Source organism: Chaetodon auriga, chromosome 3, assembly GCF_051107435.1.
Source record: "Chaetodon auriga isolate fChaAug3 chromosome 3, fChaAug3.hap1, whole genome shotgun sequence".
Classification (NCBI taxonomy): Eukaryota; Metazoa; Chordata; class Actinopteri; order Chaetodontiformes; family Chaetodontidae; genus Chaetodon; species Chaetodon auriga.
In genome coordinates this window covers 17499078-17513747 of record NC_135076.1, presented here as the reverse complement: position 1 = coordinate 17513747, position 14670 = coordinate 17499078, and the positions used below count along the sequence as shown (strand labels likewise).

The 14670-nt window shown below is 44.2% G+C and overlaps 1 protein-coding gene across 1 annotated transcript; it reads right to left on the bottom strand.

Moving 5' to 3' along the window:
* Positions 1–2857: 2857 nt before the first annotated feature.
* On the bottom strand, positions 2858–14670 carry mfn1b (mitofusin 1b). Its single transcript, XM_076725903.1, has 18 exons — positions 14498–14670; positions 13885–14042; positions 13626–13761; positions 12581–12743; positions 11643–11767; positions 11328–11436; positions 10471–10578; positions 10142–10295; positions 9896–9963; positions 7890–8011; positions 7550–7676; positions 7192–7296; positions 6943–7045; positions 5714–5940; positions 5441–5620; positions 5110–5306; positions 4672–4806; positions 2858–3973 (listed from the first exon to the last, which is right to left on the bottom strand). The coding sequence occupies exons 2-18, from the start codon at positions 14030–14032 to the stop codon at positions 3904–3906; spliced, it is 2277 nt and encodes a 758-aa protein (XP_076582018.1). The 5' UTR covers positions 14033–14042; positions 14498–14670; the 3' UTR covers positions 2858–3903.

Below are 14670 nucleotides of genomic sequence, written 5' to 3'. Positions count from 1 at the left end.
ACTTTGAGGTGTGTAGGATGTGATATGTACGGCATATCAGTGTTGAGCTGTGCGTGTGTGTGTGTTGGGGGGGGGGGGGGGTTGGGGTTTGCTGATGTATGTGGATAACATATAGATAAGTGTTACTTCCTCATTTGTGCCAATGTTATCCACAGACCCTGAGCTGTGAATTGAAGTCAATGTGACAAAAAAAAGCCCATGTTTGCTCACTCTACTCAAGTGCCAGCCTTCTCCATGTCCATCAGTCAGTCACAGCAGCACCTGGGTTTCAGACGGGTGGACGCTTACCCGGAGCGTCATTAAGCGGACGGTGCTTAAGAAGCGAACGTTTCTGTTACCGTCGGCGGACATTGGACGTTCATGTGTCCCCAGATAAATATCACAAAGTGTATTTAAAGAAACAGTTTGATGTTTGGGGAGATGTGGCGGTTAGATGAGTAGACCCATAGCACTGATGTACGTCTGTTTTATTGGGCTACAGCCAGCAGCCTGTTAGCTTAGCTTAGCACAATGACTTAAAACATGCGGAAACAGCTAGCCTGGCTCACTCCAAATCTTCTAATTAACATACTGTATATAGTTTGTTTAAATAAAATCGACACCTGACTAATTCTTGGCTGAAACGACTAATCAATTAATCAAGAAAATAATGGACAGATGAATCAACAATAATTGTCAGTTGCAGCCCTGCGTCACTGACAGACTTTACCGCCTGACTTGACATTTCCTTCTGTTTCCAGTCTTTGTGCTAAGCTAAGCTAGCCGGCAGCTAGCAGTAGCCTTCTATGAGTGGTACCATCTCTCCGCCAGAGACGATTAAGCGTATTTCCCGTGATGAACTGTTCTAATAAACCATCTTTCATTCAGTCGTGAGCTGAAACCCGAAAAAGAAGAATACACCACAGCCCCTAACAGCTGAAAAGGGGACCGTGCGTATTGCTGACGGTGACATTCAGCAGGCAGACACGTCGTCGCTCTGCGCGTAGTTCAGCAGTGTTAGCTGCTGGAGCCTGGAACACTGTGCCTGTGCAGCTCATTCATCCAAGTAGTCCAGTAGACTCATTAAACAAGAAAAGGTGCTTGACTTCTTCTGATTTCACATTATTGTTGTATTCACCTGAAGTCTCCTCCACTTTATTCTAACTACACGACTGATACGGAGCTTATGTGATGTTCCACAAATGCCAACGTTTGATGCATTTACTGTGTGAAGTACCAAACATGCAGAGGCTGAGTCTGTGAATGGTTGGACTGGTATGTTTGGCTGACTTCAAAGAGCCGATGTGAAAATGTCACAGCTGTTCAAGTTCAGGCAGTATTTGGTGGACAGTTTGCACGACCCTCCGGTTTGGTATCTGAATATGTTTTAGTTTCTGATAAATGTCGGAGGATGAAAATCAATGACACCCCACCACTTGGTTGTCACATGATCACCACCACAGCACCTTCACAAAGTAATGCACTGCCCTTTGACTCTACAACCTACTGTTCTGACAATTCTTTGTTTGGATTTTATTTATTGTTTTATGTTTTAAGCCAGTAAAGTCCAGGGACTCGGTGCCATGATAATTCTCTTACAGTGCTATTGTGTGAACTTATAATCACTTGTTATGGAATAATTTTTATAGTCTTTTTCACACCAGACCTTTTTTTTGTATTTGTACAGTGGCTTGGTGATACTGATATGTTGCCATGAGTTATTGTAACCAATAAAAAGCTTCTAACCAAGAATCCACATCCTGGCTGATTTCCTTTAAACTGCAGGGATATCGGTCTGTCCATTTAGGAAGCGCAGGTGATTGGAAAGCAGTTACACCTGCTTTGGTGCAAATGAAAGTGACATCAGGTGCGATGGAGAGGCAAAAGCAATGCAACCCCCAAAAAGGCGGCGGTTTTCCGTGTGGTGGCCACAGACGATTGCTCTCTCCTTGACTGACTCTTCTGTAGTTTTGAGTTCTGTTAGTGTCCTGGTCACGAGGTGGTACCTGAAGCCCAGTCAGGTCGTCCAGTTCCTCCAGGATGATACATCCATACTACAGTCGCAAGAAGGTTTGCTGTGTCTCCCAGCGCTGCCTCAAGAGCATGGAGGAGATACCAGGAGTTACACAAGGAGAGCTGGCTGGGGCTGTAGTTGTGCTCTAACTGAAAAAGGAGTTTCCTTCAAAAATGTGTTCAAAAAAGGAGGAAATGGACCGACTTTCATTATTGTAAAACACCTGCAACAAAGACCAAAGAAGACAAAAAACGGCTGCTTTGGTTTGAATAAGTTCTGCTTTGTGCTCTTAAATCTAACCTGTAAACTTAGTGCAGGTAAAGAAGTTTATCTTGCTGTCGGCTCTGGATAAATGACTATTTTTACAGTTAACTGACAGAATGAACACAGGAGTCCGCAAAGAGACGAATTAAAAAATATTTTTAAAGCCAAAAATTACTGAATTTCTATGAGTATTTAATGGTCACTAAAGTTCTGTTTTAATCATTTTGACAGAACAAGGTGTAAAATGCATACCTGAAAAAAGAAAAAAATGAGATGTTTAATGTTAGAATTAAAGCAGCAGGGTTTTTTTTCTGTTTGTAGGTGGCAACTTGTACACGGTTGCTCATGTTCGTGGATAATCTGCATCCTGCTGAAGGATTCTGATGGTTGATGAGCTTGAGGGTTGTTAAGTTGGAGGCAGATGTAGGAGCTCATGGATTTAAGTGCTTTTCATCATCAAACATGTCTGTCCTAAAGCACATCATGGATCATTGAACAAGTCATAAAAAGAGACTTGATGAAACTCTGAACACTTGACAGAGTCTTTCAATTATTAAAGTCCTGTTTAAATACTGTCTTTCAAAGAAATGCACAAAAAAATCTGTTTTCGATTGTGACGGATTTAATACAATCAGGCAAATCTGGAGGTCTTTCAACACACATTCAGGAAAAACAGACAACTTTACAAGTGTAGACTGGTGTAATTGTCATTACACGTCTAATGGATAGCACATACATAAAACAGGATATTATAAAATATATATGAGGTTTCCAAAACCTTTGATCTATACAGTTCGGGTTCTTAGAAAATAGACCATGAACCTACAGTATGTTAAAGACATGCTTTCCCTTTCTACTCAAATGATGTCTCTCGGTGAATTTACTCTAACTGGATCCTCAGAATTCAGAAAAACAAATCCGTCCTCTTTTATTCTTAAATATATTTATTTTCTGTTGCTAACAGACAGCAGATCTGGTGCCTGGACAGACACATGTACAGTCTTACAGACACACAAACGTCATTTGCTCCACAAAAGTTAGTCAAAAAAAAGGCATATTCACAGTTAGAAGCACGTTAGCGTCAAAATATAGCACCCGACCGGAAGCCTTCACGCCGACCGAGAGTACGTCGCCGACTCGTGGAGCGTCTTTGCACGTCGTGAGTCCATCTGTGTGTTTTACAGGCAGTTTCGTTTTACAGTGTCACTGCACTTTCTCAAGCACCTGAGTGGCTGAGGAGGAGAGGAAAATACTGTCGTGTCCGAGCCTTCACGCTCCACGAAGAGTGAAACTACAAATCTTATTTCATCATCGATTAATCTTTGTTTTTTTTTTTTTCCTTTTTGAGTAATCGATTAATCTACAAAATTATACTAAAAGTGACACAAAAAGGACCAAATCTTCCCATCTCAGAGGCTGCAGAGGTTTCTGCCTGATAAATGACATTTCATTGACTATCAGAACATCTCTTGATTTCTTTTCGGTTGATAGACTGAATCCATTTGTCTTTTCAGGGCTGCTGTCCACACAGGAACTGCGGTGTAGTCTAGTTGATGAGGGCCGGGCTCGCTGAGGCGGCGCCCGGCTGAGGAATGATCGGCTCCACGAGAACCAAACAGTGGGGAGCGAGGGGAGGGGGGGGCAGCTCACTGCTGAGGCTGCAGGTACTGGTTTGTGAACGCCTCCAACTGTTTCTCCAGCTCAGTGGCTTTATGTCTGCAGAGGAAACAAACACACGCTGATGATGAAGATGATTTTTTTTTTTTTTCAAACGTGCAGGATAAGCAGCCTTTCAAGACCAGGAAATAAAAAACAATGCTCAGACTTCCCAGACCTGCCTGAAATTCCTGTGTTCAGACACTGTTTTAAGCTCTACACTCATAATTTGCTCATTGCGACCTTTATTTGTGTTTGCTCTCCTGTTTGAAACAACAGTAACTAATAAAAAGGAAGCTGTGTGCTCACAAGCACAAACAGAGCAGCAGCAATAAACACTCACTGGTCTCTGATCACTCTCCTTCCCAAATATGACTATAAGAAAACATGAAGAGCTGCTCAGCCTGCCATCACCTGATCACAGGTGTGATTTTGAACACAGGCACATCATCCCATGACAGTTATGTGTGAAGGGATCTGTTTGAAAAATCAATGAATTTTGCTTCTTAAACTCTGAACCTGTTGGAGGTCTGCAAGCTTGAGCTGGAAAAAAAAAAAAAGCAGAAAATTCTTTGGCAGGTCTGGCAAATCTGACCAAGTATGGATGTGGAATTTGATGGTTTAAGCTCTTGACATTTTTGCTGTTCCTGTAGTATCATTCACATCGTCTTAGAATATTCATTTTCCCCAAATCCCCAAACACTCATCTACTCTCTCCCCTTCATGCTGTCCCCACTAAGAGAAGACGGCGGACTGACCGCAGGCTCTTGGACTGGCTCTGGACCGTCTCCAGCTGATCTATCTTGGCTGTCAGTCGGCGGATTTCAGCCTCGAGCTCTTTCTGCGTCTGGTCCACCTGCTGACAGAGCCGAGCGAAGGTCGTAGCCATCTCCCTGGCAACACAGAGGACACAGCTCAGTGTCAGCGCGTATTCATTTAGCCCTGCTGCTGAGGGGAGGGCTGGGTGGGGCGCAGAGGAGGGCGGGGCGGGCGGGTGGGGCAGGGCTCACACAGGAACAGCTCAATACCAATAGCATCAAATCACATATAGAGTGGTGAATCAGTGACTTTACTGGCTGGGCCGTAATGATGAAAACTGCTATAATTTTAACATCAAATCATCTTAAATGAAATTCTTAAAACAGAAAACCTTTCATGTGCTGCTCTGACTGAGACGACACTGCATCAGGACTTACTGTTGGACCTGTTGGCTGCAGTTTGCACTCGTAAAGCTGACGATGAGCTGCAGCTTCTCGGAAGCGTAATCCACAAACTGCCGCTTCAGACAACGCTCCTGCGCCTTCGTGGTCCAGGTGAGTCGCTCGTACAGGTACAGCAAGCCGTACAGCGAGGCTGACAGGGCGATCAGCCTCCAGCCAACTGCTCGGTACACCTTCAAAAATAACGGTGCACACGTTGCAAAATGTTCAAATTGGCTACAATCAGCGAAGTAGGTAAGAAGACATTACGTCGACATACGTTCATCCTGGACGCTGAGAATAAGAACAATTCTGGAAAACAACGTACCACTCCTCCAACGATGACGATGCTCATTGAAGTGCGGGAGGTGAGGGATGCTACGTTTGTTGCCATGGCCATCATCAGGTCCTCCTGGGTCATGAGGGCTGTCTCGTTGTTGGGCGGGGCGATCACAGAGGGGGGTCCTGAGGACGGCGTCCGGGCCACGGGCAGCGCTGGTCGAGAGGCCTGAGTAACACCAGGAGATGAGTTTACGTGAATGTTAATGTTATTATTGACATTAAATATCATCACATGAATCAAAGACGTTGACGCCTGTACCTGGAAGTTCTGGTCCATCAGTTTGAGCGCTCTCTGTGCGTTGACAGATCCCAGGTAGCGGTGGACTAACGCCGTCCAGCCCAATGAAAACTGAAAGTCGATGTTCTCCTGGAAGTCACTGCAAAGCGTGGCGCAGTTTAGGTCGTAGCTCAGGTCAAACTTCCTGCTGGGCACCAGCATGTTGACTTGGCTCTGAACCACAGAGGGAAGCAGAGGGAGCATGCTCTCTGGAGGGTGAGAAAACATGAAGAGTGAGAGTTACAGGAGGGAGAGACACAGAGAGGGATCAGACGCACTGACGCACAGGGGAAAATATGCTTTACGCTTTCAGGCAAGACACCATTGTCCAAAATACACATTCAACAGATTATTTGAGCTCAGATTTCTGTTGTGGGCACTTATGCAAAGAGCACATATTTAATTACATAATGCATCATTTGCATATTTAGAAAATGTGCAAAACATAAAATGATTGTCTTCATGTAAGTAATCAACTGGAGAAGTTTCATGGTGACATCTATTAGTTAAAATTTTCACTCTATTCACCTGCAGTGTCCCACCTTAAGGGACTACTCTTCTTCCTCCTCTTTTACTTTTGGTTGAATTTGATTTGAATATTCCTGCTTTTCTTTCATCTCTCTTCGGGTGCAGTTATGAAATCGTGGTGTCAATTATTGGATTTTCCCCTGAGTCCTTTTCATCAGACACACTAACACCTTTCCAACATCACCGTCACTGAGCACAGCTTGCATGCGTGCTTGACACAGTGACGCATTTGCAGCATAATGGGGCACGGGATGATGGCATTCAGTGAGGAGGTAAATATAGCAGGGCGCTGGGTGCTGCTGACCGGCCCCCGAGTGCCCAACGGGATGTGACTAAGTTTAGCGACACTCTTTAGATGAGCGTCTCAGTGAAAACACAATGGTGGCCTGGAAGTGTGGGCTGAGGTCATTTTCTGTGAAAATACGTCATCCTTGGCCTTTTACGCAAAGAAAGGTTATGAAATTAGAATTTCAGACAACCAAACATTCATGTTAGTTTTCAATCTTCATTATTCTTTCATCTACTTTTTTTTCCTAGTATGTATGTAGTATGTCTGCTTTATTAAAGGGCCGGTGTGCAGGAATGGCTGGCATCTAGCAATCAGGGTGCAGACTGTAAACAACTGTTGAGGCAACTGAAAGATCAACTCAGTACTACAAACATGATGTCTGCGCTTTCAGTACCTATCATGTATCCCTGAGAGGACTGGACAGAAGCATAGACGGCGTCAGAGCAGCGGTAGGCCAGGTTCTTGCCCATCCCCTCTTCCACGTGAGCCAGCAGCTCCTGCCAGCAGCAACAGGGGTCAGAGGTCACACAGAAAGCGGTCAATAAAAAAAGGTTTAAGAGCACTTGTTTGAGGGCATGAAGATGGCACAGCTGCTTTGTAATCCCCGAAACACCACAAAGAATTAATCTGTGCCTCTACTTACAGACTTGTAGATCTTGAGGACGTGTGGTGATGGGTGGAAGTCAGCGTGGAACTCTTCGACGATGACGTGGAGACGGCAGATCTCCTCCCCCATGGCGGTGGATACCTGGATGAAACACAACCAGAGTCACCAGCCAGCTACAGCACCTGTAGGACCACTTCTGCTCACGGTTTCTAACCACTCTTAGTTATAACTTTGATTAAAAACTGCACACGGCTGTAGTATCAGAGGTATTTATAAGAGAAGATTTGCTGTTTTCACAGTCTTCAATATTCAATTGCTTCACAAAAGAAGCAAAGAAAGACAGAAAGAGTAAAGAACAGTGAACAGTGCTTCCACCAGCTGTTGTCTACATTACCTTACAGGCCACGTCCTCACTGATGGCCTTGATCTTCTTCTTTATATCATTAATCAGCAAGTTGAGCTGATTCTTGACAAACTCCAGCCGGTCCATCTGATACTCTCTGTCCTCCAGAGCCGCCACTCTAAAGCCCCACCACACCAACAGGAAATAAGTCAACTAATGCAAACGAGCAGCTGAACAATGACAATGATAAGAATCACGTGGAGATACGTTTATTTTCTCAGAGGCTGCACAGATTACCTCTATGAGCCCTTCATGGCACTGACAAAACTAAGCGACATCACTTTGACAGTATGTGACTTTGGGGAAAGAACGTTTGGAGCGAGACACTCACCTCTTCTCCGCCGCCTCGATGTTGATGGCGTCCATGATGCTCTTGACTTTCTCTGTGATCTGCTTGGCCCTGATAGTGTGCTGCTCAAACTTTGTTTTCACTGCTGACTGCGAGATACACTCCTGCGAGGCCATAACACACCAGTTACTGTGACAGATATCTGGGCGACTGCTGGATAGGGTGCATGAACTCGCACGCTACCGGGGACCAACAGAGGACAAGATACACACCTGCTGCTTTAACTTAGGAGGGGAAAGGGAAACACAGGCGTGAGAATGACAGCAGCAGTGTGTGTACCTTGCGTCCCACAGCCCACATATTGGAAAGTCGCAGTAATGTGTTGGTGAAGCCTCAGCAAATTATAAAAACATATCGAGTGCATACAATCAAGAAAGCAAGTGGGACAAAATAAAAACACCATAAAGCAGGAATATTGTGTCATTTTGGGATCAATTCCTCAAATGCTCAAACTCCTCGACTATGAGCGGTTAATTCAATGTACAGTATTTGCATTCAGTAGTCATCTCTCTATAAAGTAGTCTTCTTTGTTAGTGGAGGAGTCCACCATTGCTTCAGCGCCATCGCATCAAGCTCAATGATTACTGTTCACTCTCGTGGCGGCGTACTGTATAAAAGTTTTTTCCTATTGAACTCTTTCAAATTAAAAGCTTTCAACTGGGGAAACTCTAATTGTGAAACAGTGAGCAGGAAACTCAATAGCACCAACCACTAGAATTAATCAAAAATACATCCACAAAAGAAGAAAATGGTCAATTTCAGCATTTTTTAGCAGCGGATCAGTTTTAACGTTCGACAGGCAGCGAGGGGACAGAAGGAGCAGCCAGAGTGAGCTGTTCAGACCAAGAGGCGACAGACAGCACACCGACAAGTCATCCGCAAGGTTATCAACTTTACTGTGACCTGCTGTTGCGTGAAAGTAATTGAGCTGTGAGCATTATGAAACCAGGTTGGTCACGACATCATGGGAAAAGGCCAAGTACTGACCTGACTTCTTTACTAACACAAGTTAGAGGAGTTTGTCTGGCTGCGCTAGAAACAGACACAGCAGTTCCTCTGGAGGTGTGTAGTATTAAACTGCACTTGCTGTTACCATCTTTACCACTCTTTAGGATTGTAATAATTTTAAGACACTTTCCTCCCAGTATGAACACAACTCACTTCCTGCTAGTGAAACTCAAAAACATCTCAACAAGATGCAAGAAAACACAGAGAAACGAAGGAGAACTGGACAGTCTGAAATCACGAGACAGAACAGAATCAAAATGGAATGAAAACAAGCCAGTGCCCTCGCCTAAGTGAATCTAGACTTCAGCAATGAAGACGCAAGTTGATGGAAAAGGCACAGTGATTGGTCTCGAAGGTCCCGGGGCCACCGGCTTCATGCTGCACGGTCGGTGGCGAGACCTAACCACTAAGTCAGGTTTGACAAGTTGACTGCTCGGGATAAGTCTCACTGTTAGCAGAAGGACTTCAGCTGCTTCTCGTTTTATCCATTTTTTTTTCACCGTGCAATGATCTCAAGCATGCACACCGACACTTATCTCAAACGCCAGAGGAGTTACTGTAACTTGAACAATGAAGAAAGCAAATTCATGGTCTGACTGAATGAAAAACAGCCTCACTTCTCATAATAGTGACTCCCTGTAATCAGCAGCAGCCAGACAGCGCTGCTAAGCTCTTTATGATAAACCAACAGCCCTGTTTATCAGCTTTATCGGCATCCGTGGCTCGATTTGACACGATTTCACCTCAGAGGTAAAAACCTGTTGAGACGTCTTTCTGGTGGAAAACACATCAGTGTCTCATCACGTGTATGACAAAATTACTGAACTGAAGTCTGTCTCTCTGGAGTCAGACAGGAAATAGATTTTACTTTAAGAAGGGGGAATGAAAACACTGGAAGACATGAAGAGGACTCTGACACTGACACACACACCAACCACGCACTCACACATGCATACACCACCACGCACCCACCCACCCACCTCAAACCGCCTCTCAAAACTCTGGAACTCCTTCAGCCTCTCCTGGAAGCCCTCGGCCAGGGCCCCACCTGTTGTGTAAAACGATTATACGGTAAGCACTTTCTGAAATATGCGACTGTTTGTTGACTTTTTTCCTTCTCTTTTTTCTCGCTTTTATTGTTAGTTTTGGATCATTTTCAACATTTTGAACACTGCTTCTCGTTCCTCCACAAACACAGCGTCACCAGCTGTAATGTGAGGCCTCACCTGTTTCAGGCATGCCCTGTGCTCGCTGCATGCGCGAGTTGAGCACCTCTTTGGCGGAAACGAAGAAAATGCGGTTGGGTGCCTGATCACGGTCCACAACCTTCAGCTCCTCGACCAGGAAGTTCACACAGCGGTCTGTGTGCTGCTTCCTCACCTGGACGAAAAAGTGACAGGATTCTTTAGGGGGCAATACGGACGCTTAACCTTCGTGGTATCTATCCAAGCGGACAGTTTTACCTTCATGTGTCTGATTTTGTTTAATCAATTTCGGCAAAAATGGTTAAAAATGATGACATCAAAACAATCAGTGGTTGCAGGGGTTGACTCACATCCTCCATGTATTCTGGCTCGTTCGCTGAGGCGTCCCAGCGGTTGTTGAGGATGAAGATGTTTGGTTTTGACAAACGCTCGTTCACTTTGTGGAAAAAGTGTTTTTCCTACATGGTGGAAGGATGCAGAGAGATGGGTAAGAGTGATGTTAAAGTACAGTGGATGCATGTGCTGTACGTCCACTGTCTGGCTCTCTGCAGGAACACAGACTTTAATTTGTGTTTGTGCTCCAGTTTCACCAAATGGCAACCGTGGTGCTGCAGCATGGATAAAAAAGTTAATGGTTTGCGCAACCGGCCAGACTTCAGGCTCTGAAACACGGCGCATTTTTTCGCTACTTGATAATCTTACATTATTTACATAAGGCCTGGGTTTGTTTCCACTGAACAGCCCAGTGTGGAATGTGTGTTTGCTTTCCCTTTAAGAGCTGCTGCCGGGTTAAGGAGCTCCGTGATTGACTGTGTCCAGCCTCACATTGCATGAATGCCCGAGCCGAGAGAGACAAGAGTGGGGCCGCTGTGGCAGGACACAAACACAGGCAGCCACATTCTCCTCTCTGTAATCAGCTCAGTGTAGGAAACATCCGCACTGACCCCTTTCATACACATAGGTGGCTGACATGCCTCAACACTTACTTTGATTAGTATTGTGAAATACACTGAAAGTGCGGATGTATTCTCATCATTTACAGGTAATCCCTGATGCAGCTGATGAACCAGCACATGATGCAAATTCCACAGGTTACGAGCCAAACATGAGCTTCATGAGGCTCAGAGGCTTTATATTACATCATTATAATGCTGTGACTATGTGCACGTTCCCTACACCTACACAGCCATACGCAGATTCTCATTACCGTGTTCATCAGTGTGGATTCAGAGTTGGCCACCAGCACAAAGACATCAGCATCCAGGCAAAACTTGTCAATCCAACTGTCCAGTTGTGATGTGACATCTGTCCCTGGGCTACAGAGTGGAAGAGAGGTCAAGAAGTCAAATTCATGACACTATAAAAACATGTGAAGCAATACGTCCCCTTGAGCTTGATTTCTCTTCTGCACGTTATTGGTCTTATCTGTGTAAAATCACACTTTTTCATGTCCTAGAAACGGTCAAATTGATATTTACAAACTTGTCCAGATGGTCCAGGTGTGCTTAATGGATCTTGTTACCTGTCTACAAGCACCAGGTCGTCTCGAAGCAGAGCGCACTTGGTCTTCGGCCAAAACACACGGACGAGACAGCCGGCGTCCAGACTCTCATCCATGTGGAGTGCATGAGCCAGCTGGTTTACAGTCTGCAGAGGAGGCGTAAACAGACTGACGTTATGGTTGGTAATGAAGGTAAACATTATGAACTCCCAATAAAGTAATCATTAACTACGGCTAGATTGTGACAGGATTTTTCCTTTAACTGTAAGAAATGTGACTTTTTTAATCTCAGGTTACGTGTAGTTGAGCCCAGCCACGTATTTATTTTGTTGAACCCATGTCAACTTCATTCAGTTCAGTGAGTTAAAGTGTGGAGAGAGTGAAGTCTCCCACGTCAGGCGTTCATTTCAGACAGCTGACACCACCTTGAATATCCTGCATACCTGTGTCTGCTGACATGGCTGTGGGGTCTGGGAGCATTTGCTTGGTTTAGTTTTGGGAAATAAGCACGACCCAACAGCCAGATGGAAACAGAATTCATTATTATTAACATATATACACATTTTTTATCTTGTATTGTCTTTCTGTTTGACTTCCTGGTCAAACTCTTTGCATATCTACACTACAAACTTGAAACAGGCATCTCATGAATGCATTTGATTTAGAAAAACAAACTACTGGTTAAACTATTACATGTCTACCTGAAGAAGAATCACTACAAACATATGAGCTTGACTTTGGCATCAGGGTGAAGAGTAAACCTCATCAGCTCGTATGCGCAACCGTGTGACCCACTTGAGAGCAACAACACTTCCACAACAACAACCACAAAGAAAATCTCATCATCCTGCGATTCTGACTCGGGCTAACACCAGCCAGTCAACAGAGGACTGCGTCATTAAAAACAAACAGTGCTAACAACACATTGCATGCAAGATGGCTTTTAAAACAGCATTTACCTTGATGCTCTTCTCCTCATCAGAGCCCTCTGTCTTGAGGTAAGCCTTGTCCTCATCAGTGCCCTCCACACTCAGGAAGCAGTTAGTTGTGTGGCCAATCCCGCTGGGCAGCACGCGGTCCCTCAGCATGGCATTGACCACTGTGCTTTTGCCATTGCTGGTCCTAAAAATAAACAAAACAGTGTTTAGCTGAATGTGGGACCAAATTATTTGCTCATACGTTTTTGTTTTGGCATGTCTTTTCATTCTGTTTAAACCTGGTAATTCTGCACAGTTGCATATAAACATTAGGCAACACTAATATTAGTGTTACACTATTTGTGAAACTAGACTCCAGCGGTAGCTGCATGAGATTGTTTCTGACTCCAGAGTGTTGTAGAGTCCAAAAGTCAAATGTATTGAAAAAAATATAAAATTCACAACATGTTTTTAATCAAAGGAAATATGCTGCTTCAGCCCATCTTTGCTGGCGTTTAGCCTTTCAAAAACAACATTTTCACCACAGTCAAAAACTGTTTGCTCTCCTGCTTGGCGCATACAAAGGAAGGCGCCGCCTGTATTAACGAGACGACAGCATGATGACATCATAAAATGCGACGACAGACAACATTCAAATCTTCATTCAAAAACCTCTAGAGCAGCTTTGAATGGAAAGAAAATCACATCCGGATCAGCCCTACAAGTAGCCTGAGCAAATAATGTAGTGAATGTAAAGAGGTTCAAGAGCCCGCAGTGAAACTATCTCAAAACCGGATCAAGTGTCTCAGTTTTTCTCTGTTTAACTCAACCATGGATTGAATGGGTTTTAATAATAGATAAACAATGGCGTGACTGAACGATGTCACTTCAAGTACAGCAGTCAAATTAAAAGAAAATAAAAGTGAAAGGAAAACTGCCATCTGAATAATCTGTGAAAGAACCAGTTTAGCTCCATAACATTGCTCCTATGGAAAAAATATACATCTGAGAACCACATCAGAAAGGTGTTTAAACATTATTCTTTACAGCAGAGTGTACCATTCAGGTGTTTGTGTGATGTGTTTACCTGCCAAAAAAGGCCACTTTCATGTGTCTGCGTGCCAGCACCTCCTTAATGACAGCAAGTTTGTCAGCATACGCCTGAATCTCCAGCTTCTGATCCTGAGTCGCAATGTTCTCCAAAGCTTTATTCCCACAGGTTTCTGTCCAACACACACAGACAGATGATAAACATGATGTTAGGGTAATAACACAGCTGACTTCAAATAAAATATCCACTAGAGCTGACTGACAAATGATAAACAGATCAAACCAAAACATCTCACCTTCCACAAACTCAGAAGTCTCTTTCACATAGTTCAGAAGTTGTTCAAACACATCGCTGATCTTCTTCTTGGCTACAACAAAGTGCTTCAGAGGGGAGAACTCCCCTCGAGCTGAGTCTGACCGTGTGAGTGGAGGGGCTGCAGCCATGGTGTCCAGTCTGAGCACGGAGAGGGGTCAAAACGGGCAAACACTGTTACGTCAGTGGACATGCATGATACGGTCATACCATCATACTGATTACATCAAGTTAAAGTTACTTGTTAGGCAGGTTAACTGAATAATACACAGCAGGCAAGCAAGTGATATAACGTTGCGTTAGCCAAGTTATCCAACTTGACTCTTACTGAAGATATAGAAGTTAGCAGTGCCAACGTGTAACTCCGACACACCACACATTGGAGTAACAGACAATCTCTGTATAGATAACGACACATACTCGTATTTGGCTGTTTCCAACTAGTTATGACTAATATTTGAAAACGTCATGTTAAATGAGCGAATGCATGCAGGTTGCTAAACAAGCTAACAGATTAAGCTATGTTAGCTAGTTCCAAGCGGCACGCGGCGGTAAACTAGCATTAGCACAGCTAACTGGCGGTGTTATTTCCTTACCACAGTCCTAAGACAGCCGGTGTCCTCTTCTCATAACACAAACAGCACTGATCCGCGGCAACAGTAGAGACAATCTTTCCTCGCTGTAAGATTATTTGCTGTCAGTCCGGCTAACCTTCTGTTTGTATCCTCCTGGAATGGCAGGACTGTCAAGTTAGCTGCAATAGGAGAAC